Here is a 27,372-nt window from a genome sequence, read left to right as displayed (position 1 = left end):
TGGCCCCATCCTCTTTATCCTCTTTACATTCTCCCATCAGGTATTTGTACATATCAATAAGATCCTCTCTCAGTCTTCTCTTCTCCAGGTTAAACAGGCCCAGCTTGCTTAGTCTTTCCTCATAAGATAGACGCTCCCGTTCCTTAGTTGTTTTTGTTGCTCTATGCCAGACCCTCTCTAGAACTTCTACATTCCTCTTATATTGTAGAGCCCAAAACTGCAGCAGTAGATGTTGCACACCAAATCCTTCTCTTTGTATGTTGAAAATGTATGCCTGGTGCTCTGGAGACTCCTGCTCTGGGTAAGATGAATGGCAGCCTTATCCTGGTCTGATTGCTACCAGTGCATGAAACTCACAGTGCTCCTACAATCACTCCTTTAAGCTTCACACTTCTGTCAAGCATCAGTTGAGACCTCCAAATTGCAAAGAAAACAGTAGGAATGTTACTTTTCAAAATTCCTAACTAAGAAATCATATGATCTAGGAGATAAGAGTATTGATTTTAGCCCTGCTGAAGTCACAGCTCTATTCTTGGGTCTTTCTGGCTGAGACACTAGCTTTTCTCTACTTTTCTTTCCCTGTAGCTAACACTGGTTAGGAGACTGACTTTGCCTCTAGCGTATCTGAAGTGATAAATCTGACCATATGTGGTAAGTCCATGGAAGAAAAAATAAACAAATAAAATAAAAGCTGTAACAGTGTATCAGACTTATGGATATTCTTAATTGTTCTTCTTGATTAATTATTGGCCAGCAATGGCCCCTTTAGAGGAAGATGCAAGAAGTCTGGTAATGAATGGCTGGGAAAAACATATTACAGAATGTCTGAGGTTGGAAGGGACCTCTAGAGATCATCTAGTCCAACTTTCCTGCTCCAGCAGGCACACCTAGAGCATGTGGCAGAGAGTGGCATCCAGGTGGGTTTCGAAGACCTCCAGAGAAGGAGACTCCACAACCTCCCAGGCAGCCTGTTCCACTGCTCTGTCACCCTCACAGCAAAGAAGTTCTTCCTCACCTGGAGATGGAACTTCCTGTGTTTCAACTTACGCCCATTACCCCTTGTCCTGTCACTGGCCACCAATGAGGAGAGCATGGCCCCTTCTTCCCTGCATTCTCCCTTCATGAACTTAGTGTGTGACTGTGATCTAAAATTATGAAAGTTTGTATTTCTCTCAAAAATATTGACTCTATGATAACAGCAGATGTCTCTTCCTCCACATAAATTCCCAGTCACACACTCAGTTATATGATGACTTCTGACTGCTTACTGTTTTGTTCCCTGCTTTGGAGTTTAATTATACTTTGCATAAAAAAGAATTTCCTCTTCCTTTTACACCTGCCACTCTGTTGTTCATTGAATGACTTCTGATTTCTGGTTTAGGAAAAGTTTACTTGCTTTATAACATACATAAGGTTATTTTTGTTGTTGTTGTTTTTACAGTTGTAGCATGTATTCTTCCAGTTATGTCCTATCTGTAAAAAACCTCTTCATTGTCTCACTTTGTGTGAATATTTTTCTATGATTTTCTATTTCAAAATATATTTACATCACTGTCTCCATATCACCTTCATGAACCTGTTATGACAAATCAAAGAATTATCCTTTCAACTTAACCCTTAGGACTAGTGCTTCTGATGTAGCTTCTGACTGTGACAGAATAGGCGCTTTCCCCCTGCTAATGATATGAAGCTATTTTTGTGTTTGGAGTTTATGCTTCCATTCTAGTACCCTTGTTTCTATAGAGGATTTTAAACATCACTGAAGGGTGCTTGTTTTGGGTTTAGTGGGGAGAAAGCCTTTGAAGCTGGAAATACATTTGTGAAGAAGTTTGTTGATGTTCAAGCATGGATGAGTGGTGCTGCTTACCTGTGTGCAGCCCTATCCGTATCCTGATGGGAATGTCAGGCATGTGCCTCATCTTGAAGCTTCCTACTGAGCTGAGAATGTCCAGAGACATGTTAGCTATTTCAGCAGCATGTTTGTTTCCATTTCGTTTTGGGAGCCCAGAGGCAACCATGTAGGCATCACCAATTGTTTCCACCTGGCAAACACCACGACATTATTACAAAAAAAGCRTTAAAAAAGAAAAAGAAAAAAAAGAAAAATACTGGAAAGAGCAGCAAAATAGAACTCCATGTGTGTTTGACTCAGAGATGATTCGATCCCCATGCCTAGGTGCTTCTCACCTTGTAAACATCGTGGTTGCCAAGAACAGCATCAAATAGAGTGTAAAGGTCATTCAGGAGATCAACCACTTCAATGGGTTCACTGAGGGCGGAGATGGTTGTGAAGCCAACAATGTCACTGAAGTAGATGGTGACCTGATCAAAATACTCTGGCTCCACAGTGCCACCAGTCTTGAGGGCTTCAGCCACAGATCTGAAACGGCAAAGTGAGGAATGTGAGGACAACATGACAAGGGTTCTTGGGTCTCAAACACTATCCTCTAACTATGCCCAAAAGATCTTCCAGTGAAGAGAAGGGTTTACAGGACTCAAAGAATTGTTAAAGAAAGTAAGTTCCTTGCTTTGATTGGAAAGTACTTGCTAAAAACTGGAGATCTGGTCTCCAATCTGGCTATATAGTGACACAAGGTTTTTTACCATCTAAAGTACCAGTACTTACGGGGGAAGCATTTGGGACAGGAGTTTTTCTGTCTTCTGTTTTTCAATCTCTAGCTCTTCAGTCCGCTCTCTGATTAAATCTTCCAGGTTGCTTGAGTATTGCTCAAGCATTCTGAGCATTGAGTCAATGATATTGGTCTTTTTGCCTTTGTTAATGGTTTTGAACTGGAAAACCAAAATGGAGGGTTATTTCCTCAAATCATTAAACAATTGCAGTACTATGGATTTGGAAAGGAACAAAAAACAAAGACTAATTTTAAAGGGAGACTACTAAAAATTTCCTTTGTCAAGGGTAAAACTTCAAACAATAGATAAACAGGCATCCTAGAGTGTGAATTTGCATCATTGGTTGTGGAAGTCCACTATGACCTACATTGAATGTTAAGCTAAATATCACCTCCTCATCTCCCATAGGATGACATCACCTGTGTGCGCTGTTAGGAAGTGTTAGCATGCTGCTAGTTTGCACCCTCTTTTAACTCATGATAACTTCATTATTTATGACCAGAGGCCATTTGCATTTAGATCAGTAAACACCAGGGCAGGGCATAGACAATACTTGCAACCTGCTTTTGTCTTACTGGTCTTAAAGCCACGTTGGTGTGCAGGCATATATTTGTACTGCTACCTACCTCATCCCAGAATCCCTGTTGTCTTATGATCTCTCTTCTTTAGCTGAATCTGGGCCATTTAGACAAACTGTGGCTTCAGATGCGGCCTTAGACTCAACAAAGGAGTTGAGTGGATGTAAAATTAATTATAGTTGAATTGAATCGAAGGGCAGAACTGGATTTTCTAGTTTGACATTTTAAGAACATAGAAACAGCATTCCTGGATCAGACTGAGGGTTTATTTTGCCAGTTCCTCTCCATGAGAGTGGCCATTAACAGATGTCTAGGGAAGATGTTCAAACGGAGCTCATGTACAGTCATATTTCCCTTGGATATGCTCCCAGTCTCCAACAATTTGCAGTTCAAAGGCTTCCTAAGCCAAATGTTGCATCTTGTGTTTAACAGTCCTTGGTGAATTTTCCTTTCATTAATTTGTCTAATTGCCTTTTAAACACTTGGAAACATCCTGTGGCAAACAAGTTCTGCAATTTACATATGCACCATGTGAGGAAATATCTCCCTCTGTTTCTTCTGACTCATTTTGCTCATTTAATTTGATGTCCCTAGTTCCTCTATTATGAGAAATGATAAACTGTTGTTCCCTAATCACCTTCTCTATAGCACTTGTGACTTCAAATTGTTTTTTCATATCTGTCCTCAGCTACCTCATTTCTAGGCTGAAGAGTCCTAGTCTAGCAGCCATTCCCTTGCATCAAGGAATAATAATCTCATTCAGTTTGCTGTCAGTTTTGGATTTTGCAAATCTCTTTGACAATGTGACTAAGAAGAAGGTCTTTCTGACAGATGTTAAAAGATCAAAGAATATTTTGCCCGGGAGGCACGATCATAGTTTTCAGCTTTTTGATCTTCATGATCTCTTTGGGACAGGTACATTGCCACTAAAGTCCAAAAATTCAGCACAGAGCGTAAGACAGACTAGAGCTGGCCAAAGAAGACAGGTATCTAGATATCATAGACTGCAAAATGAGCCAACAACAGGGGGAAAACTAGAACTCTGAGACTCCATCTCCAACCACTTATTAAGACTACCCTTAACATTTGACTGCCAGGTGGGAACACAGCATCACATCTGCTGATCTGTTCACTGACCTTGTGAAATATCTCCTCAAARCTGGGCCGTCGCTCAGGGGCTTCACCCCAGCATTGCTTCATCACTTGGATACACTCCATGGGGGCCGTCTCAGGGGCTATGCTTGGCCGGCACAGGGGAGGGGGCCTCTTCACTTTCTTTATAATTTCTGTGACAAAAAGAAGAATGCACAACATACTGAGAAATGGGGCCCTCACTGAGGGTAAAAGACATGGACTTTTTCACCTCTTCCTTGCTCATGCCCTTGGTCATTATGGACTACTTTTTTGCATCTCTCTCTGATGAACTTGGACAGGTTCTCCTTTCCCCCAGTGCAACAGTTTTGTCTGCCAAGAGACTCAAAAGAGTTAAGAAAGAGACAGCAATTTGCCTTCCTCTCCCTAGAAAGCAAAGTTGTGAGCAGGCTGGAGCAAACTTGTGTGATAGACGGWTATGTGAGATTGCAGATTAATAAAATCGCCTCTGCTTCTCTGTATGAGGATGTGTGGTCCTCTAAGAGAGGAGAAGGTTAAGGGTTTGCCCAGACAGGAAGGATATCGGCCACTGACCCTTCTTTGTAAAATGGGAACCGCTATGTAGGAGGCTGCAGGAATGGAAACAGTGGAAAATATTTTAAGAGGGAGGACACACAGATTCAAAACAATGTCTGGGAAGTGACTCTTTGCCCGGGGAGTGAAGGCAAACTAATAAAGAATTGGGCAGGCCCAGAGAACTGAGAAGTTAGCCCTTGTATCTTCAGTTTCTTGGGAAAACAGACCTCTGGCAAAAGAGCTGAGGGTTTCATCAACAGCTGAATCATGGATGGGGGACTGTGAGGTCTGATCCCAACACATGAGTCCATGACAGGCTGAAATTTACCATACTAAAAGGTCAGGACAGTGACTGCCTAGCAGAGGAGAAGGCTAAAGAGACTTGAGGACCAGCCCAATTTCCAGCACCTGCAAATCCATGGCAGCTTCTCTCTCCTTACCTGGAGCTGTTGACCAACCAAAGTGTCTTCTGCTGAAAATGCAGTATTCTGACTTGAACACTGACTTTAGTTTAAGTATTTCTTGTAAAATATATCCTGGAGGAGACTTTTTTTGCCATAGCTCCTCATGCAATTTCCATCTTCCCTGCCCTGGCACTTCATTTCATGTCCCAAGTTACAGGTTGCCACTTCCTTAGCTAKGCTAAGGTTACTCTCTGTAGGAGCTTGTTTTATATTAGAGCATGAAACTTTGGGKATGTTTTCAAGGAAGTAGTGGGGTGTGCCTTTAAGTCTGAATCACTGCAGTTTTGACTGAGAAGAGTTACYTTCAGAGAGCAGAGAAGGTTGAGGAGCCAAATCTGCCACTGAGGGAAAAAAAAAGGTAAAAAGGTAGCTTTTTGCTCAAATATAAAATTGTCTCTTTTCAAAGTTTTTTTTCCTGTGCAGTACAGAGTAGTAACTTTATGGCCATTTTCTACCACAAAGCCTGCATAACAGCTGTTATTCTGAGTACCCGAAGGTTTTCAGTGCAGACAGTTTACTTTAAAGCTCTCCTTGGCCCATCCTACCAGTTTCCACCAAATGGATTACACAAAGAACTTGGACCAAATATTTCCCAAAGCAGCCAAGGGCAAATGCCTTCCTTAGASAGTTTTAAAGTTCACACCACAAGTGAAAACTTTGAGGATTAGGAAGCAATGAGTAGAAATTTCATCACTTTAATCAGGTCAGGAAACCAGAGCACACTGCACTTAACATCTGCTGGAGGTTCTCCGRAGGGACCAGGTGGGAGGACATCTGCCAAAACACTGGATGCGTGCTGGTCCAGGTCCAAATTACAGAGCTGGCTACATCATAATCATCATTGTTATCCTGTTGTTAGAGCAGCAGGGTCAGAGTCCAATGGCTGCAGGTGATGGACCAGCAAACATTGAATGGCCAACAGCAGCCAGGAACTGCCCAGTTTGAAACATGAATGAGAATTCGTTGAAACTGGCTCTTTTATTTTTCTCTCCCTCTCCTTACTCATTAAGTGTTTGCCCTGACTGCAGCGTGTGTGGTTTTCCTGTTCATTCACAGTATGGTTTGACCTCACAAGAGTTGCACCACAAGCTTTTCCTGAGCAGTTTATCTATTTGCTGTTTCAGATACAAGCCACCTGCTGCATAAGTCACCAGAGTTATGATTTACCACTTTGATCTGTGCAGAGGAGGGTTAACTTCTGTAAATGGCAAAGTAATTAATGAAAAAATAACAATTAGCAAATAATGAATAGAGACACCACTTTGCTTGTACCCTAAAGACCCATCTTACTTTACTAGCAGTCCAGAATCTAGCCCCAAAACTTACCCATGTCATATCATACAAATAAGGGTTGATGAACAGGAAGTAAATAAATTTCCAAGCTGTGGGAAATTCTGCCATCAGTGAGATAAAACCCACACTGAGATAAATGGTCAAAATTTCAGGGCAAGTCTGCATGCACTGCAGCAAGCTCTGAAGAAGCAGAAGAGATGCAAATGAGCTGGAACTCACAGCACCTAATGAGGCATAAGGGATGCAGAATTGAAATCCCATTGACAGCAATGATTGAATCACAGAGACTGAGATCAGAACTGAACTTTACTGTTCAGTATGTTCATTACTGAAGTTTTGATGAAAACAGCTTTTTCTCACAGAGAAAGGTCAAGTGTTGGGTACCTCACTTTCATACTATTATTTCACCCCAGGAGTAGACCTGACTTGAACATCATGTGTAAAGCTTTTCAAATGAGCTAAAAGTTTCCTACCTTCGGCTGTGAGATCGGACGTGCAGTATGGTGGACCTCGAATAACCACTTCTTGCAGGATAATTGCAAAGCTGTAGATGTCTCCTTTGAATGTGCCTTTTCTGCGCATGTCTGGATCCCTCAGTAACTCAGGAGCTGTCCAGAGCAATTCTAAAACATTTACGAGCATAGCACTACTTCCACTTGGGCTCAAACTACTGCTACTTATAAAGATCCTCTTAGTTCTTCATTTCAGACATTTGAATAAATGCTAAAACATGCTTCACTGTTTACTAGATTAGGTCTTTTGCTTCTTGTAATAGAAATATTAAACTTCTACCATGACAAGAAATTTGAGTTTTCCAAACTTCACTCTAATTTCTTTTTTAAATGTTACATCAAATGTTAAACCAAAACTTTGTATATTGTAATGCCAACCCTGAACTTTGGGGCTCACATAAAACCTCGTCATRATCAAAAGTTTTTACTTCTATTTGTTTGAGGACACCAGTCACACAARATTTTGACCTTAAAAGGGTTTTCTTATTGTTGTTGCTGTTGTAAAAAACAATAATTAACAAAAYATTTTTCATTTAGTTCTTTTCAGATTAAAGCAGTTTCCGTAATGGCAATATGTAGGAGTCTGAAGTATAATCAKTCTTCATAATACTAGTAGCTTGAGTGATGAAAAACACAATTGTAAATCATATCCTGAATCATCAAGAAATTAATTTCTTGGAACCACAATATTGTTACTCTGGTAACTGTGCATTATGGCTAACGGAAATAAAGAGCCTCCTGGTTACTACAATATATCTTTTGCAAAGGAGAAGCCAGGCCTTCCAGGAATTCTGTAGTTGGGACATGGTAAAAATGGGAGAGTGCCAAACTCCTGTTGACATCAAAAATGAGGTTTCAAGGATGAGCTGGGACACCAGAGTAACCCCAAGGCAATGACCAGGTGAAAGAAATTAAGCAGTTTCCAAATGTTTTCCTATGACATCTTGTCCCTAAATGGTGAAAATGTCATGTGGCAGCTTTTAGAGAACAGCAAGTTGAGACTGTTTTTTGAAGAGACTTGCATCTCTTAGGCTTTGGACCAATTAGTTTTAGAAAACACAAATCTTGGTATTTAACTTAAGTTAAATAAATCTTAAATAAATCTTAAACCTTAAATAAACCTAAACYTTCACAAATAGGGTTGGAGCTAAGGATATGAAAGCAGTTCCATTTATCAGAGAAATTCAGGTTTGCTTTGATTTAAGGTGCAATTAAATCCTTCCCCAACTCTGACAATCTTAAGCTCTGTTTCCGCTTATAGTAAAATCTCTTTCAATCATTGTGACATCATTGTGACACTCTGCTGTTGACTTCACTTGTAGGAAGTCTGAAAAAAACTTTGCATATCCTTTCTTATAATACATATATATGAGGAAATATATGCTGTAAGCATATAGTTCCTCGTATGGTCACTGGCCCACAATTRTATAAGGACAAACATCTTTAATCCATGAAAAACTACTTCCCACAGATTTTTTTTCTTATGGGACCTACCTTCTGGGGGTGGCTGAACATATGGACATTTCTGTGTTTCTAAGAGCTCRTTATACCCATAATCAGTGATCTTCAGCACAAACCGGCCATCCACAACACAATTGCGAGACTTGAGGCGTCCATGGGCAAAATCTCGATGGTGCAAATATCTAATCCCCTGTTAAATATAGAAAAGATTGATGCTGTTCTTTAGGAAGTACATTAACCAGCACTATTCAGAAACACCATATTTTCACCCCTGAATGGCAGCAAACATCGTGTTGTCTCCATGTCAAATGCAAAGGGAGGCCATGGAGCTACTGATGGCTGGATGTCCTGGTCCCATTCACTCAGGGAAGAGCAGAAGGTGGCTCATGGCTTGTAGGAATGGTTCTGGAAGACGTTCTGCAAGTCACCTACCCCCATGTAGGTAGGGGGTAGACTAGTAGTTCACTATCACGGTATCAAAATACACTGGGTATGATTAAAGTGTATGGACACTTTTGTGAAGTGACCATACTTGTGGGCATCCCATGGCAGGGGTTAACTACARTTTGGTATTGTAATGAATGCAATTCTCATTTTATAAAAGGAAAGGGTTTTTGGAAAATAGGCTTTTTTCACCACTTYAATTGTTCCAGGCAGACATTTCCAGCTCAATATATAATTTTCACTTCTCAGTCTGCCARATGGATGTAGTCTTACCATCTAAATAGAGCTTCTCTCAGACCATAACAGAGCAGGAATAGGAGATCTCCCTTAGAGACCCCTGTATACCAGTATAATTGCATTCACATTGGTTTTTCCAGCATAACTATAAAAATTCCACAACCTTAGATGAAATAGCTGTATTAATACAAAAAATCACATGCAGGTCAGGCTTCATCGTGAGCAATGGATTTACTTTGATTAGATCCATCAGAAGAGAGGACTTGAACATCCAATCCAGTTTCATATCTTCATTTCTCAGTAAGTCCTCCAGACTTCCTCGGGAGCAGTACTCTGTTACTATGGCAAAGAGGCCACAGTCAGAGAAAAAGCCCAGGAATGGATTCACGTTTTCATGACGCAGATCTTTCATCTGAAACAAGACAATGAATCATAGGAGACCAAGTCAGCCAGACATCTGCTTGGCAGCTTCTTTATACATCAGATGTTCTTATAATTTCTCTATTCCTCAACAGTCTTTCATGTTGAGATGAGGATGGGGAAATAAACAATCTCTTTAACATTTCTATTTAGCTCTCCAATGCTTTTTTGATGCTTTTTTTTTAAGCTTTGCTCTCCTTAGTATAACTGGTAAGGCAAAGAAACGAAGATAGTAGAAGAAAGCTCAATAGAAAATTGCACTTTTTTTAGACAAGTTGGATTGGATCCTTGACTAGGGCAAAATGGCTTAGCTGGGGAAAACTCAGCTCATGTAAAGCCTTGCTCCAAGACCCCTAGAGAGTCTTGTTACAGGTCCAGTCAGCAAAGTAATTCCACCTTGGTTTGGATCCATCTCTTAATGGTGGCTTTGGAGAAACGCCCTGGCAAACTCTTGTATTTATATGCACAGAAATGCCACTGTAATGTTAGCAATAGCTGTCAATTACTAATGGTCTTGAATCTGGAAAATAAATGTGTTCACTTGTCATTTAGTAATAATAATAAGCTTCCAACAGGCATCTTAGCTGGTAACAAAGCAAATTCTGAGAAAGGCACAGCCATGTTTTTGTCACACTGCAAAGCCATCAACAAATAATCACAGAATTACAGAATAGTCAAGGTTGGAAGGGACCTCTAGAGACCATCAGTCCARCCCACTTGCTCCAGCAGGGACACCCAGAGCATGGGGCACAGGGCGGCAGCCAGGCAGATTTGGAAGATCTCCACAGAACGARACTCCACAGCTTCCCTGGGCAGCCTGTTCCAGGGCTCTGTCACCCTCACAGCAAAGARGTTCTTCCTCATATGCAGATGGAACTGCCTGGGTTTCAACTTGTACCCATTGCCCCTTGCCCTATCACTGGCCACCACTGAGAAGAGTTTTGCCCCTTTCTCCCTACATTCTCCCCTGAGGTACTTATCCATGTTGATCAGATAATATCATAAAAAATAGTTACTACTCTATTATCCTTCTTTGCTACAACCAGGGATTATTTGCTCCAAGACACTGTGATTTGGAGCACAATCACTTAGAGGGCTCACTGCACATTTGGTGTTGCACWAGCTTTGAAGTATCAGGTCCACAGCAGGATTTTGCAGGCTGCTGAACGTTTTACATTGGTCATTGGCAGGACTGCTATTTTTAACTGTGTATGGTCCATTCCAACAGATTTCACCAGGTATGAATTATTAATAGCAATGATTCAGTGTACAAACAGGAGACACGGAGAATAAAAATCCCCTATAATTGCACAAGCCCCCATATATCTTCTCCCATGTGCCCAGTCAGCCTTTGTTCCTACCTTCCTCAAGATGCTGGTGGAACTTTGCCGCAGAGTATGAATTGCTCCCGTCTCAAATTTTTTCAGCCATACCCAGTCTCCCTGTTCACAACACAAGTGGGTCAATGACAGAGCAAGTCTTTGAAGAAGAACAGCTAACATATGAGCCTAGATTTGAGTTCCAGATCCTTGACTCTGAGAGCAGTTGGAAATTTGCAATATTCACAGTAGTAGATATTTTTCATATTGCATCAAAATATCAACAGAAAACCCACCAATGATAGAGTGAAGCAAGACCCTAATCTGGATCAGAACAACATGATGGGAAGGTGGTTATTGATAACTGATAAATAGTGTAAAATTGATTGTGTCTCTGAAATTTCTTTATGGCATTAATGATTTCATTTCATGTGTAACTTTTTGGAAAAATCTCCATGCTTTTTGTTAAAAAAGGTGTGTATGGGGTGGGAAAGAGGGGATGAAGAAGGAAGAGGTTCAGCTACTGCTTTTACTTAAACTCCACAAACTCTTTTGACACACAAGGCCATCAAACCTGATGTCCCTAATCCTGTGCAGTACTTTGACCGCATCTTATAAGAAAGGTCATCTTTAGAGAGGTCATTACCTAAAAGCTGTGTCTGGTAAGAAGAGCTTTTCACAGCTCCTTCAGGTGATGGCATTTCTAGCAATGTCCAGACATGGGAACACCACATGTGCATGGAGATGCTACCTTGGAATACTAACACCTCATATAACTTGAAATAATGAGGACTCGCTTTAAACACTGATAAATCCATCCTTGGGAATAACCTACTTCCTTCCACCCACGGGACCCACCAACAGCATTCAGGTGCTGGAACCTACAGAGCTCCAGACCAAGAATTTTCTGTTTGAGCAACCAGAACAGTGGGAGGCTGTACTGGGTTCCTGCCTACCTCATACAAAGCCACGTTGGAGGTTTCGTGAGTGGCGGCTGCACTTTTCAAGGAAAAGGAGTGGTTTACAGATTTCAGGCTTCTGCCCTCGACTACGCTGTTTGCATCAGTCAGGCTATCCAAAGTCAGCCTCTGGAAGGCAAGGAAAACAGATGGAACTTAATCAGCACCTCAGTGTAAACCAGTTCCAGGTTGTACTTCTCACTTGCTCTAGAAGGGTTTCCCACACTTCCCCAGCTTCTCCATTTTACCTCTCTCAATGCATCAAAACTCTGCAATGCTCCTAAGTCTGGTCCTGTGCAGCATCTTGAAACACTACAGACGTATTTAATATGATAGAAATGCAGTGGCTCAGGGGAGACATCAGAAGATACAGATCTGAGCAAGGCACATGGAAGACTCTCCTCTGGCATGGAGAGAAAACCTGTATCTTCATCAGTGATCATTGGGACTGTTCCACAGCAGGGCCAATCATTAGCATGATTTGGGGCCTGATCCTGGGGCCAGTTAATGCTCCCCAAGCAATTTCCACTTCTGGTAGGAGTTAGCACAGGCCAGGAACTATGCCCAGTAAATGATTCACACCCTGTTTTACAGAATAAGATAACTTGTCCGTGTGGACACGAGGTATGTTATGCCATCCAACCTCAGGAACAAAGAAAGGCCATGGCTGTTAGGATAAACACAACCAGGAAYAGCATTTACATCAGCATAACAGCTCTGACACTGAAAGACCAGAGACCCAGAACCACCCATCATATGAGGAGCTATCTGATAGAGAGGGAAACTGAGGCACAGAGAAGTGAATGACCTTCATTTTATGAAAATATCGTACAGCAACCCCACTTTTGAATGTCCTACTTCCACCAGATTATTGCAAGAGTGGGAGGACTTACCTTTTTATTCAGTTCTGGGTTGATAAAGATGAGGTCATCTAGGGTCAGTAATATCTTGTTAGGCCCCTTGAACAACTGGCTGTTCAGGATACTATGTCTGAAGGATTCATAGAGTGTGAGTTACCATTTTCATCTTTTACAGAATATATGAACATCCAATATACATCTTCTGCTTAGTATTAGTAGGCGTCACATGTGGTGAGGCAATAGAGATGGACACGAGTGAAAGCAGTGGAAGAGTCGTGATGCCCTACTTGGTTTGAAATCTTCTGTATCAAGCTAAGGGTTATCCTGGTCAATTCACAGACAACAAAACCTAATCTCAAGGAGTCTTACTGAGTCAATCTGGTTGCAAGCATGTCCTGGATGCGCCAGGACACAAATCACCACATACTATTGGGTTACTTCAGCCAGGCTTATACCCCTTTGCTCAAATCACTGTGAAAAATCCTGGAGTTTAAATCCTTTGTTTTGATTTTTTTTTTTTCTTTTTTTCATTTGGGGCTCGTTTTAAGCTAGTGTATACTAAGTGGCTCATTTATATCTCAGAGAAGAGAGAGAAGTCACACATTGTCCTTTCATACCCACTATTTCAATGGATGTAAAGCTGTAACACAAAGTGTACCTTACCCACAGGACATCAAATATTCATTAGGAAGAAACAGAAGAGGAAAAGGATCATCTCTCCGCCACACACCCAGAGATTCAGATGTCACTTCTTTGTTCAGTGAACTCTGTTTACACTCCAGAAAATGTCTGAACAGACAGATAAGACTTTTCCCAATAAAATCTCCCCAAAAACAAATTTGATTCTCTCGGCATCTGGATTCCTTTTGCTAACCCTATTGTGGAATTAATTCATTTTGCAAAATGCCCACAGATCAGAATGATTCGCTTTTATATTGCAGATACTGCTGTACATTGAGTATTTTAGAAGGGCATGGACAGCTCTGGAAAACAGGGAATTCTGAGCACATACCTACAAGAATTACCATTGATGACTTTTTTTACAATCTTTCTCTAACCATASAATCATAGAATCATTATGGTTGGAAAAGACCTTCAAAAGCATCAAGTCCAACCATAAGCCCTTCAACACTATGCCTGCTAAACCATATCCCTAAGTGCCTCATCTACATATTTCTTGAACACTGCCAGGGATAGTGACCACTCCATTTTCCTGGGCRGCCTGTTCCAATGCTTGACTACTCTTTCCATGTAGAAATTCTTCTTAATGTCTAACCTGAACCTCCCCTGGAGCAACTTGAGTGCGTTTCCTCTTGTTCTATCTATAGTTATTCTGGAGAAGAGATCGACCCCTGGCTCACTACAACCTCCTTTCAGGTAGTTATAGAGAACAATAAGGTCTCCCCTGAGTCTCCTCTTCTCCAGGCTAAATAATACCAGCTCTCTCTTCATAAGGTCTATCTATGCTCTAGCCCCTTTGCCACCTTCATTGTCCTAACTACTTTGTCCCAATCCACCCAACTCAGGTCGGTGCCAAAATTCATCACTTTTGTCCCTTTTTGTCCACTTTTGCCTGTCTTCCTGAAAAACCTTACTCAGACAATCCCATCTTCCCCTCTGGGCACAGAGGAAAGCTTCCTCTTCCCAAAAGAGAATCACAGGGAATGGAATGACTCATTTATGGTTATGCAGCAGATCCCTGGCAGAGCTAAGACCAAAGCTCTGACATCAGAACTCAGTCCACACTATATTTTAAATTTAGTTCCAGACAGGACCCTCCCCAAGATAAATCATTGTCTGAGTCACTCTAGACTTTTTTTTTTCTTTTTTTTTTTTCCTGCAGATGGCTGTATATTTTTATTTACAACTGGGCCTTCCCAAGCATAGTCTGGGATTTGTTCAGACTACACATAGAGTATTTTTTTCTTTAATTTATGCAMCTGTAGAGGCTGTTTTCCAAAGGATAAAGTATTGGTAGATGGAGACGAATGTAATTTTAAAGCATCAGAAGCAGCTGTGTGTCATAAGCGGGGGAGATGCTTGGGGTGTTGCACACTGGGTGGCCTTATATCATGTGGGTTTTGAAGGATGATTCAGGATTGGAGAGAAAACAGATTTAGGGATGATTTCACAGGCAGAATAGGATGGAACAATCCAGGATAGTTGGAGAATTTAAATTTCACCCTATTGAACACACTACTGCTGGATCAATATGCCTTATAATTTCAGTTGTGCACTGTGTAGACATCTCCTAAACTAGGAAACACAGATTCACAGAATATTTAAGGTTGGAAGGGAMCTCTACAGATCATCTAGTTCAACCTTCCTGCTCAAGCAGGCACACCTACAGCATGTGGCACAGGGTGGCATCCAGGTGGGTTTTGAAGACCTCCAGAGTAGGAGACTCCACAACCTCCCTGGACAGCCTGTTCCACTGCTCTGTCACCCTAACAGTAAAGAAGTTGCTCCTCACCTGGAGACGGAACTTCTTATGCTTCAGCTTGTGGCCATTACCCCTCGTCCTATCGCTGGCCACCACTGAAAAGAGCTTGTCCCCTTCTTCCCTGCATTCTCCCTTCCTGAACTTATACATATTAATCATATCCCCTCTGAGCCGTCTCTTCTCCAGACAAAACAGGCCCAGCTCACTCAGCCTCTCTTCATACGAGAGATGTTCCATTCCCTTAATCATCCTGGTTGCCCTTCTCTGGACCCTCTCCAGAAGCTCCACGTCYCTCCTATACTGGGGTGCCCAGAACTGMACACAGTACTCCAGGTGCAGCCTCACCAGAGCTGAGTAGAGGGGCAGAATCACCTCCCTTGACCTGCTGGCAACACTCCTCCTGATGCAGGCCAGGATCCCATTGGCCTTCTTGGCCACGAGGGCACACTGCTGACTCATGGTTAACTTGGTGTCAACCAGGACTCCCAGGTCCCTCTCCGTGGAGGTGYTTTCCAGCAGGTCGACCCCTAATCTGTACTGATGCCTGGGGTTATTCCTCCCCAGGTGCAGGACCCTGCACTTGTCCTTATTGAACCTCATGAGGTTCCTCTCTGCCCARCTCTCCAGCCTGTCCAGGTCCCTCTGGATGGCAGCACAGCCCTCCRGAGTGTCGGCCACTCCACCCAGCTTGGTGTCATCTGCAAACTTGCTAAGGGTGCATTCCGTGCCCTCGTCCAGGTCATTGATAAACAAGTTGAACAGCACTGGGCCCAGCACTGACCCCTGGGGGACACCACTGGCCACAGGCCTCCAACTGGACTCGGCCCCATTTATCACCACCCTCTGAGCTCTGCCATCCAGCCAGCCCTCAATCCACCGCACCGTGCACTCATCTAGCCCACTGTCCTGGAGCTTCTGTATGAGGATGTTATGGGAGACAGTGTCAAAAGCCTTGCTGAAGTCAAGGTAGACAACATCCACGGCTCTCCCCTCGTCCAGCCAGCCTGTCACCCCATCATAGAAGGCTATGAGGTTCGTCAGACATGACTTCCCCTTGGTGAATCCATGCTGACTGCTCCTCAGCAGCTTCTTCTCCTCCATATGCCCGGAGATTCTCTCTAGGATGAACCGCTCCATCACCTTTCCAGGGACAGAGGTGAGGCTGACCGGCCTGTAATTGCCCGGCTCCTCCCTCTTGCCYTTTTTGAAGACTGGAGTGACGTTGGCTCTCTTCCAGTCCTCGGGCACCTCCCCTGCTCTCCAGGACCTTTCAAAGATGATGGAGAGCGGCTGAGCAATAACCTCGGCCAGTTCCCTCAGCACTCTCGGGTGCATCCCATCTGGGCCCATAGATTTTTGAGTGGCCAGTTTGCCTAAGTGAGTGGCCAGTTTGCCTAAGTGGACACCTTGGTCCCCTTTCCAGAGAGCACAGAAAAGTGGGCATTTCTGAAACATCATTCATCTGATTTAAGACAGGATTAATATCTCCTTACTATGGTCATTTAAAATTAAGTGTATAATCCAAGCAAGGCATGTACACTGCTTTGGATGTTTAGGCTAGAGATGAATGGATACTGAAGTCTTTGTCTGCTGATATCCTCTAAGCATCACCTGTAGACGATGACTGTTCTCATCAGGCTTACTCTGAATGGCACAGAATGGAGCCCAGCTTCACATATTGACACTACAACTGCTAAAATCTGCCTTATGTGCCTAGGTGTTGGGAAAGAGGATTTGCCTCTCTGGATAAGCGCATGGTCCACATAGCCGCTCTGTCTTTGACAGATACCATACCACCCTATGTGTAGTTATGTGTTTTAGGTACCTGTTAGGGAGGCTGGAATATCAAGACTCCTTTCATGTTCCTGAGGTCAAAAGTAAGTGAGAGAATCCTCTGCAGAACCTTCTGGGGACAACTAAGAGCAGAAGCCTAATTTAGGCTACAGCTATACCATCCTTCCCAAATTGCACACCGTACCTCTTTGCATACTGGCTCATGTTTACTCTGGGTATAGAGTTAGGACATGCATGTGACATATGCAAACTGTCCCATCCCTAAGAGGCTGCTTGGCTGCTTCCTTTGCTCCAGAACAGATCCCATGCCCAGAACATTATATATGCAACATGGATGACCAGCACCTGGACTTTGGTGCAAAACAGAGAGTGGATCAACTTGATAATAATGAGGCATCCTAATTAACCACTCTGAACCCTCTCCAGAGATTTTTTTTCCCTCCTTCTCTCCAATACATGGGGAAATGAAAGAGCATCAAAGTAGGTGCTCTATAGGAAACACGACCATACTAATCAACAGGTGAGACAGAAATCCAGGAAAAGAAAGATCTGGAGCAACAAAATAGACATATAATGTGGCAGCCTACTCAGTCTCCACCCCTGTGTTCTCAAAGCAGACTTCTGTCCTGGCACACTCAGCATTTCCAAAGTGATAGTGACTTTCCTAATGCTTCAGAGTCATCATCCAGTTAATCCTTTCAGTAGTTAACTGCAATGTCCTTTCAAACTTGAACATGTTTACGGGTAAATTAATTCCTCCAAAGATGGCTAGATTCAATGAGATATTGCCCTAGGTCTGTCCAGAGCACTCAAGCCACCATAAAGAGAAGAGAGCTGTAGCTGAAAGGCAAAACCCACAACTGAACTCGTTAAAGTTACCTGGTCCAAGTGTCAGTTAAAATGCAAGGCCCCTACAGAAGCTAAAAATAGCAATATTTCAATTATATTCTGCAATTCTCACCTGATAATGTAAGCCAGGCCCACAGCACATAACACCAGAGCAAAGATCAGCATTAGTCCCAGGATCATGACTGTAGGTTCAATCCCTGTGCAAAGAAGGAGAAAAAAAAAAAATCAGACAGTGAACTAGAAGGTCCCTTTGATTTAGGCAATAATATTGAAAAATCTCTTTAATAGAACACTGGACTGCAAAATCAAATATGCAACTATGAGGACAGTAGAAGGCTGTTTCCTATGTAATGTTAATTTGTGTATAGTCATTACTTACTGACTTTATCTACATGAGAAAGCAAATATTTTAATTATTTATTTACATGTCCCTTTTTTAATATAACAGAAGCAGAACCCTGGACCCTGGAAAAATAGTTTTTTTGTCAAGTAAACAAGGACTGGATTGCAAGGAAATATTAAGCTGCAGACGCAGCTTCTGCAAAGTTCACAACTTTTGAACATTTGACCCTCTTCTCTCAAKGAACTGCAACACTGAAAAAGCTTAATGATGCAGTACCCTATTGCCTGCCAGTGTGAGTCACCCAGCCCATCTGGAATTTCTCATTCCCTGTTACAGTTTTCTAATACTGAAAAGAGCAGATCCAGGGGTAGCAAGGGAAGGCTGATGTCTTCCTCATGCACTCACTGGCAGAAGGTGCTGGGAACAGACACTTTGCTCATGAGTTTCTTTGCTAGAGAGATAAGGGAAGCTGACAGGGATGGATGGGCTCAGTTCTGATGGGAAATGTTTGCTTTCTCTGCCCCRTCTGTCTTCTGTTTATTTTATTTAATTCTTTTTGTCTTCAGAGATCCTTAAAGACAAACAAGTATGGGGAAATTTGGAATTACAGAGGGTTTATCAATCTCAGTCAGTCTTATTCCTAAATTACAAACTGCTGCACAAGCACAAGACCTAGAATTTTTCAGTGAAAGTTGTAGGAATTTTCAGAAATTTGTATTCTTTTCAGATGCATGAACGTAAGGAAGCAGGAGATAAAGGCAATAACTAAGACCAGAGCACTCGTCACTGATAGACGGGTCATTGCAGGAGCCATTCAAAGCCTTGGGGAAATTCAACCAGAATTCACAGCTAGCAAGAAGGGAAAATTATCATTGGAAATACCCAACGTTTTATGGCATAATTGAGGGGGATTTGGGGATCGTTTTAAGTTCATGGGGGAATATTAAGGTGAATGTGAGAATTTTTGAAACTTCTGGGAATATCCCACAGCAGAAGGAGTAATTGAGTAATATTATAAGTAAATAGCAGAGGTTAAGTGTTCTCTCTGATGTCTTTAAAACCGCACCTCATTTCCTTGGACTAAAAGCCATCAGTAAAACCAGTGCTTTGTCTCAAAAACTCAGCCAAGAGTACAGCTATCTTTCCTCCTAGTTCTATGATTTGTGTGCAGTTCTGTAACTGAAATTATTTTGATTAACCATTATTTTTGTTTTTTTTTTTCAGATGATCCTTAAAGGGTCATAATTAACTGCATCACAAAGCAGCACAGATGGTGAGAATGTCTGTAGTTGCGCAGATCTCTTAGGGTGTCCTCAACATAAATCCTCTTTTTACTCCTCTCTCTCAAAAAGACAGGGATACAGGTATATGGAAAAGCTCTTTCTGATAATGCTATCAACAGTCTTAGTAGGTTATCAGGTAAAAAATAATGTCAATCTTGTGGATCAACAACGGGATTACTGTAAAGGATTCCCATGCTGAAGAACATGAGGATAGGTCATCTTTATATTAATTTCTTGGATTTAGGTTTTTCTCTTTCAGGAGCTCTAATTTAAGGGACAATTGTCTGCAATAGAAAAAAATAAATAAAACAAATGGTAGGTCTGGGTCGTACTTCATTTAAACTTTTTTTTTTTTTTTTTGACTTTCTTACCTCCAGTGCAGAGAACATCTGGATTAAACCAACAGTCGGAATCTGCCTTGGGTGGGCCTCTTCTGGGAAAGTGGATAGACCGGCCTAGGGACTTCACAGAGTCTGAGGACATGTCAACCAAGTGGGTTGGGAAGATCTGATTCCCCTGGCCCTCTGAATCTAGTATCACATAGTTGCTCAGCTGGTTTCCTGAGTCATCTGTCTCTATCCAATGGCTAAATCCGGGGAAACTGATGTTTTTTGTGTGCATGGCTATGTTAGTTCCTGACATCCAGGATCCTTTCCTTCGAGCACTGTCAATAGCCATTGCCATGAAGTAAATGGCATCATAGATTGTTCCAAAAAGTGGAGAAACCTGAAAATATAGGAGAAATTGAGGCCATAAGATACTGCTGCCAACTTCCAATTTGTCAACTGAGGCCAAGGTTCTACCACTAGCTAGGCTGTAAACGCAAGAACTGAAATTTTGGTTTTGTTCTCCAAGCTTCAAGAACAAGACTACAGTACTCCAAGCTATAAGTCACAGACTACAGTACTCTGTAACCCTGTAGGCTGATGCATTGGTACTAGCTTTTGCTGGAGCACTTGGATATTTTGGTCTCACTTTATACATTCAGTCAAGGAGTTGGACCTTTAAGCTGATCAGCTTAAATATTGGAGGTATCATGATGAAGGTATCTGAACAGCGGCTTTAAGGCTCACCGAATAATGGGTTTGGAGAATCTTATATTGAAGGTCGCTCTGAATGGACCTAAATATATGGGTGAATTTGAATAAACATCTTTTCCTATGGTTGCTATCAAAAATGCATCCTCAAAATATTTTTAAAATGATATAAATTTACTTTATTATAGCAAGAGCCAAACTGGAGTGTGATGTTGAGCTGGCTCTTTATCACACTCTGCCTCAAAACCATAGTCTAAATAATCTTCTATGAAGAGAAGATCACAACAAGAGACTTTCCTTCACTTGCCAGATAGGAAAAAATGTCATGCCCATGTGGGTGGGTATGACATTTTCATTGCCCATGTGGGTATGACACTTCCTTTCTCTCAGGGTATTGCTTATTCATAAAATATAAAAATCATGAAGTGGAAACAGAGGAAATTTCCTTTGGGTCTCAGAGCTTTTTCTCCTTGCTTTGCCTCTTTCTGCTCTGTTGAATTTATGGTTGGATACATCAACCAGATGATTGAGACGTTGAATTCTATGTTTAACATAGTTGACATGAGCTCTCTTTATAGCAAAGGGGGAAAGAAAAGGTGTTTTTAAGGCATGATTCATCCTCTTCTAAAGTAGACTTTGAATGCAGATCTGATGAATTGTACCTTCAAAGTACTTATATTTTTCAGTGATAATAGTGAGATGGATTTAGCTCAGCTGAATCCTGCAACCCCTCATGAGTGTGACAGATTCTCCAGTTCTTGTAATGTTGACAAAGAAGAAAATGACTGTGCTTTTTATAGGGTACTGGTGACATTTAGATGATTGTGATGGCACATTTCAAATAATAGCTTTCACTATAGAATGAGATGGTAACACTCCTAGGCATCTCCATCTAGAAGTATACAGTATTTGTTTGTCTGAAGCTTCCCCACTGTTTCTCAGGCATGTGGATCTCTTATTCTGGTGCTTTAAAAAAAACCCTAATTTAATCCACAGCACAACAGACCTCTSTAGCTCGGTCCTAACACAGTTAGCACTTAGCAAGAAAAATCCAGAGGTCCCATTTCCGTCTCTTGAGTCCCCAAAATGGTTCTGCAGCATAAGTGAATCTAAGTTAGAACATAAGATATTCAGGAAAAAGATATTTTCAGATGAATGCAGACCAAATTCAACCTTTACCATATTTATTTAAAAGTAAAAACACAGTCTGAGTTGTTTCTCCCCTGTGCTTTCTCTGTTACTATTTAGTAATTAACTATACTTGTATTACTATTACTTGTAGATTTATAAAACAATGACCCATGTCTCCAACTACCACCTCCCAGAAAAGCCAGAGAGAAAGAGGGTTTACCTGAGTGGCTTCCAAATCCCCATATATTTCACCACTTTCTTTAGCTTCCCTGAAGGCATCATAAAAGGTCCTTTCTCCAGATTCCAGTGTGATAGTGAGCACAGCATCATATGCCTTTTGGAGCTTGGTATTGTTATCAAAAGTGTAGAATGAATTATTTTGGTATGTAAGACTGTAAAGTAAAGTGTCATATGGAATGAGGACGTATCTTCCATCAGTTAGTCCCATTTCCTGAGCTTTTGTGAGTAAGGCAGCCTGTTCTTCCCCTCCAATGAGCACAGAATGCATGCACAGGAGTACAACTGAAACACAATGACCACAGATAATGTCACTAATGCATTTGGGGATTTCAACACACACACACACAAAAAAAGAGACCCCAGTGAAAGATCTGTCTGACCTACTGCGTAATGCCATGCCCAAACAGTCTCCACACAGTCACTATCAGTGCTCAAGGTGCACCTATCTGATCCATCTCTGCATATCGAAGTTTTAGCTGGGGCACCACGTTGGGTTAGTTCTGGTTCGTGGTACTTCTCAGAATATGTGTCTCTGCCTGAAAAATGCCATGATGCTCACGTCATGGACACATGCAGGTGTGTCTGTATAATGGAACACTAGAAACACTAATAGAAACGCTATTGTTCTCTCACCCAGGAGACAGAGTCAATGGAGTGCAGCAAAGCAGAGCAATGATATGAACGAGAGCTGCAAGGCAGACCTGCCTGCTAATAAACTAGATGGGAGCAGATTCTATAGAGTAGTTGTGACCTCTTCTTAGACAGGAAAGTGCCTCAGCAGAAGTGGATAAACCAAATGATACTATTTTCAGGTCCTGTATTTGGCTTCAGGATCACCAACTTCTTTCTGAATTATTTTCCTATTTCGGCTCCATTCTTTCCTCTCCTGGCCTATTCTTGTAGTTCTAGATGGGATCTTCCCCACACCCCAAATGCATTCATTTATCTCGATGTTTCTTTGTTACAATCTATAGGTAATGTCTTCATCTCGATGTTTCTTTATTACAATCTATAGGTAATGTCTTCTTAATAGCTTCTCATTCACTTAAGAAATTTCCTCAAACCAGGAAAGCAGCGGAGAGGAAACAAGTCCTTACTAGGGTCTAGAGGGGCATTTGATTCCATATAAGTCCTCTGGAAGTTAAGAGAAGTCCCAGCAACCAATACTAGATAACAATGCTATCTCAGACTCTTTCTTTTCTCTTCTTCCAGAAGGGAGGCAAGGGTTCAGAGCAAGGGTTAGGACCTGGTTTTGTGTTCAAGAAAAGGGATGGATTATTTGTGGCTAGCCACTGGTCAGTAGATGAGGAATTTTTRCCTCTATTTATGTGAATATGTATTCACATTTTATCTATGAAGGGACCTCTCACCCTTGGAGATTTGCAGGAGAATTACAGACTCTGAATCCATTTGGTGACTAGAGAGAAGAAAAAGCTCTTTTGATGCTTTTCTGTCTGGGATAAACAGGTGCTTGTAGGCACATATCCAAATTTAATGTGACCTCAGGTTGCTCACAATTCCTCCATGATTTTCTGGTATGTAATACTATGGCCATCCAAGGCCTCGTACATGAGATTTGACTTTGTACCAGCTACTTCCAAGACACTACCCAACAATATTTCATGAGATAAGGCTATTCTCAGTAAGCCATATTGGAGATTTTGCTTTCTATTTGGTGCTGTCTGTCCTGCATTAGCACTATCCCAGCAGACTTGGTACCCTCAGACCCATCACTGTCATGACATCTCAGATATACAAACACATCCACAGAATCACAGAATGGTTGAGGTTGGAAGAAACCCCTRGAGATCATATAGTCCAACCCCCTTGCTCTGGCAGAGACATCTAGATGGAGAGTCCCTCAATTTCATGATGTAAAGCAATCTTCTTATGGGCTATATCAGCCCTTGCCTTATTTCTGACATCTTTAATTGAATTAAATATATATATATATGCAAAGAAAGTATATGGCAATGTGTTAGGAACTTATGTTCGTTTCATGCTACGGTGGGAGAGTTAACACTGGCCAGGCAGGTTGTGCTTGAAGAATGATTCTCCTCAGTGGTTATGAAAGGAGCCTTGCATCTGTAACTCACATGGAGAGCTGTGAAAGTGATGAGATGAACCCACCCAAGATGGATTTGAAGCATATGTCTGGTCACAGATAAATTTCCAGGCTAGAAAGCCCCTTGCTACCTTTGCTTTCATTTAGCCTGACAGACAAATTCTGAGCTAAAAYGCATCATCATCTAGATTCACACTATGCTTCCTCTGCACAGTGTTGTGTAAAGGATACATCCAGGATCATAGACCTACTGACAGTGATCTATGCTAGGAAAACATATCTCTGTCTCTCTTTCCTCATGAGCACAGAGATTATTCCTTACTGCCCATCCTGTACAGCAGCACGGGCCCTTCCACTCCTTGAAAGTGCAGAGTGCAACACCTTGAATGTGCAGTGTACAACACTGGATTTCCCTTCTGATACCTTGATTGGACCCAAGGTTCCATGCCAGTATTTCCAAATCCTGAGATTTCTGGTAGTCCATAATGAAAATGTGCAGTAATACAAAGTCTTCCTATAAACCTGTCCCTTCTTTAGCTTCAAAGACTCATACACAAAAAACTGTATTTACTAATTGCACAAAAACCTGTATTTACTAATAACGATCTTTCCAAACAATGTGGATCTAATCTTTGATTACTGCAGAATGCTTTTATATTCTAGTTTTATCACATATAAAATGCCCAGGATTTGCTTATGTGAAATAAGGGGGATGAGATTCAAAGCACTTACCTTTGATGCCACCAACTTTTTCAATCTTTTGCCAAGTGTCTTCAATGTCTTTTTCCCCTTTACCCATGGAAGTCACAATACCAACAGGAAGCCCCTGGTTCCTGAGCGCACTYGCTAACGTTTTGGCTGTGTCTATCCAAATATCCTCATTGGAAGAAATAATGCCAACATGGGCCCAGTGAAAATATTTCATTATTGTGAACAAAACTCGGGTTGGAGAGGTCAAGGTCCTTGCAAATGTAGGGTGGTGGATGGCAGAATCCAGCTTGTAATTGATGCACATCCATGAGAAGATGGGTTTGTTCCAGTTTTCCCCTAAAAGTGTAGCCGTCTCACAGAAGCGAGGGTTCAGAGGGCCTATGAAAGCTGAAGAAATCTTTCCAAGCTTCAAGAATCTAGTCAGAGCTCTAGGTGTTTCACATTCTTCTTGCAGGATTATAAAATCCAGCCTCTGGCCTAGATTTAGTGAAGGATCTTTGCTTATCCGTCCCACTGCTAACCTGGCAGCCTCATGGGGAAAGGCTTTGGAAAAGAAGGGGTCACAGTTCCAGGGTCCGAGAAGYCCAATTTGAAAAACGGAGCAATGAGCTGGAGAGCAGAGTATGATTATTCCCAACAGCAGCCACCAGAGACCCCAAAGAAAAGTCTTGAATGAATCTCCAGTATTACATTTATGTAATTCAGTGCGCCTTGACAGCATGCAGAGCAAGGTTTTAGGGCACAGCAGGAGGAATGACATTGTTTTACAGATAGGTAGATCAAAGCTGAATTCTTCAGGAAGCCAAACAGTGAGCTACCAGTTGCTGGGAGAAAAGCAGATTACATTTGCCATCCTGTAATCATACACATACATTTGAACACACGTATGTGTCCAGTACATGTGGGCACAGGAGAGTGAGCCCGAATTACACAACAATTGCCTTCCCAAAGTGTAAGTGTACGTGGTGCTAAGAACCTGCATAAATGCATCTATAGGCTCTATATCAACTGTTGCCCCACATAGGCAAGTGTTATAACTATTCATTTCATCTTAAACTATTCCTGAAATTCACACACAGATAAACATTTTTAAGTGCCCTTAAATATGTTCTGAAGTTGGACAGTGAAAAGCGACTCCACTTTGTTTGCAGCCACAAACACAACCTATTGATAAAAGGTATTTTTAGTTCTTTAGAAAGATGAATCCCAAGTCACACATACCTCCACATGGAACAACAACAAAGATGAAGGCAAAAGGGTGAAATACACTGAGAAGGCAACTTTTGCTAACTGAAATGCTCATCGAGTATGAATCAGAAGCCAAATATGCAAATATACAAATATTTATGCACATATATATACATATATAGATTCATGCATATATGCATATATGTGTACACATGATTCCGAAATCTTTTGAGAAGCTTTTTCAGGACAATTTTATCTCGCCTAGCAGAGTCTTTCATACCTGGCAAAATGAACAGAGGTAGTTAAACATTTAACTGCAAAATGAATGAAAATAAGGATTTTGATCCTAATAGAGATATAGGAATATTAACTCTCATCTAGTGGGAAAAGCTTGGGGTTCACTCTTGGTTTAAGACATTGTTGGTTAATGACTAATGGCCGTGAATTTGTTGGAAAGAACCTCACCCTTCACAGCCAGGAGCTGAAAACACAAGATCACAACAGTGTCTCTGCCGCTCAGTGTCACCCTGTGTCTTATAAAACTTGCTGATTCAAGCAGGTTTGCACTCTAAAAGTAGCAGAGTCCATTATATCTTACCTGTCCATTACTGAAGAAGTATTCTTATCCATCATCACCAGCCACTGAGACCCAAAATGCAGAGCCCTGGAGTGCAGCACATGCTATCAAAGCACCTACAGCTCCTCTGGAGAGGGTCCTCCAGAAGGAGCCAGCAGCTTCTCCTGGGTGGCAGTTGTCCTTCTGGCATGTGATTCTTGTCCCAGGAAGAGGCAATGCCTGGTTCTCCTTGAACTTGTGGTTTTAATGGACTGTCCCAACTAGGTGAGTGCTTTGACACCCTCCATCCCATCAGAATCTTGTCATATCTCCTTTGGTGAGCACCATTCTTCTCCTCCAGGATTTCAAAGCCTGAGTTAGAATCATAGAATCATTAYGGTTGGAAAGAACCTTTAAGATCATCAAGTCCAACTGTAAACCCATCACCACTATGGCTACTAAAGTTACTTCTACCTGAGCTCCATGTCCTTTGATGAAGGTTTTGCAGAGCTCCAMGGCTGCCTCCCTCCAAACGCTCAATGCGGAGAATTATTCACGTCTAACTTAGTAATTATGGAGATGACATCTTAAAGCTCCACCTTTGGATTAGTGGGATTTAGCTCCTGAGACCTGCCCCTGCAGAACAGCTCCTTATGTCTCTGTGCATCCACAGCAGGGATAGCTCCTGTTCTGCCTTGTAAGCAGCAGAGCCAAAGGACACTTTAGGTTTAGGATRAGCAGAATATTTTGGTTCTGGCTGCACCATCTTACTGATGGTTTTTAGCCACAATAGGTGGTATTTTCTTGTCCTCATTACCACAGACACAGAACTTTATACATTTGAGTCTAAACACTCTTTTATTTTTTTTCTTGGGTCATTCAAATC

At 41.8% G+C, this 27,372-nt stretch overlaps 1 protein-coding gene across 1 annotated transcript in view; it reads right to left on the bottom strand.

Annotated features, from left to right (window-relative positions):
• Positions 1–26,045, bottom strand: part of GUCY2F (guanylate cyclase 2F, retinal) — a 38,898-nt gene extending 12,853 nt beyond the window's left edge. The window contains 16 exon segments of the mRNA XM_026034540.1: positions 1,868–2,042; positions 2,188–2,380; positions 2,627–2,790; positions 4,347–4,495; positions 7,108–7,257; positions 8,641–8,797; positions 9,524–9,700; positions 11,070–11,150; positions 11,984–12,115; positions 12,880–12,976; positions 18,045–18,129; positions 19,930–20,284; positions 21,947–22,248; positions 23,973–23,988; positions 24,780–25,285; positions 25,964–26,045. Of these exon segments, the coding sequence (XP_025890325.1) occupies positions 1,868–2,042; positions 2,188–2,380; positions 2,627–2,790; positions 4,347–4,495; positions 7,108–7,257; positions 8,641–8,797; positions 9,524–9,700; positions 11,070–11,150; positions 11,984–12,115; positions 12,880–12,976; positions 18,045–18,129; positions 19,930–20,284; positions 21,947–22,248; positions 23,973–23,988; positions 24,780–25,285; positions 25,964–26,045 (2,821 nt within the window).
• Between the last annotated feature and the right edge of the window lie 1,327 nt (positions 26,046–27,372).

This window comes from Nothoprocta perdicaria, unplaced genomic scaffold (genome assembly GCF_003342845.1).
Source record: "Nothoprocta perdicaria isolate Ctin4 unplaced genomic scaffold, notPer1 scaffold_146, whole genome shotgun sequence".
NCBI lineage: Eukaryota > Metazoa > Chordata > Aves > Tinamiformes > Tinamidae > Nothoprocta > Nothoprocta perdicaria.
This window is presented reverse-complemented; position numbering and strand designations above follow the sequence as displayed.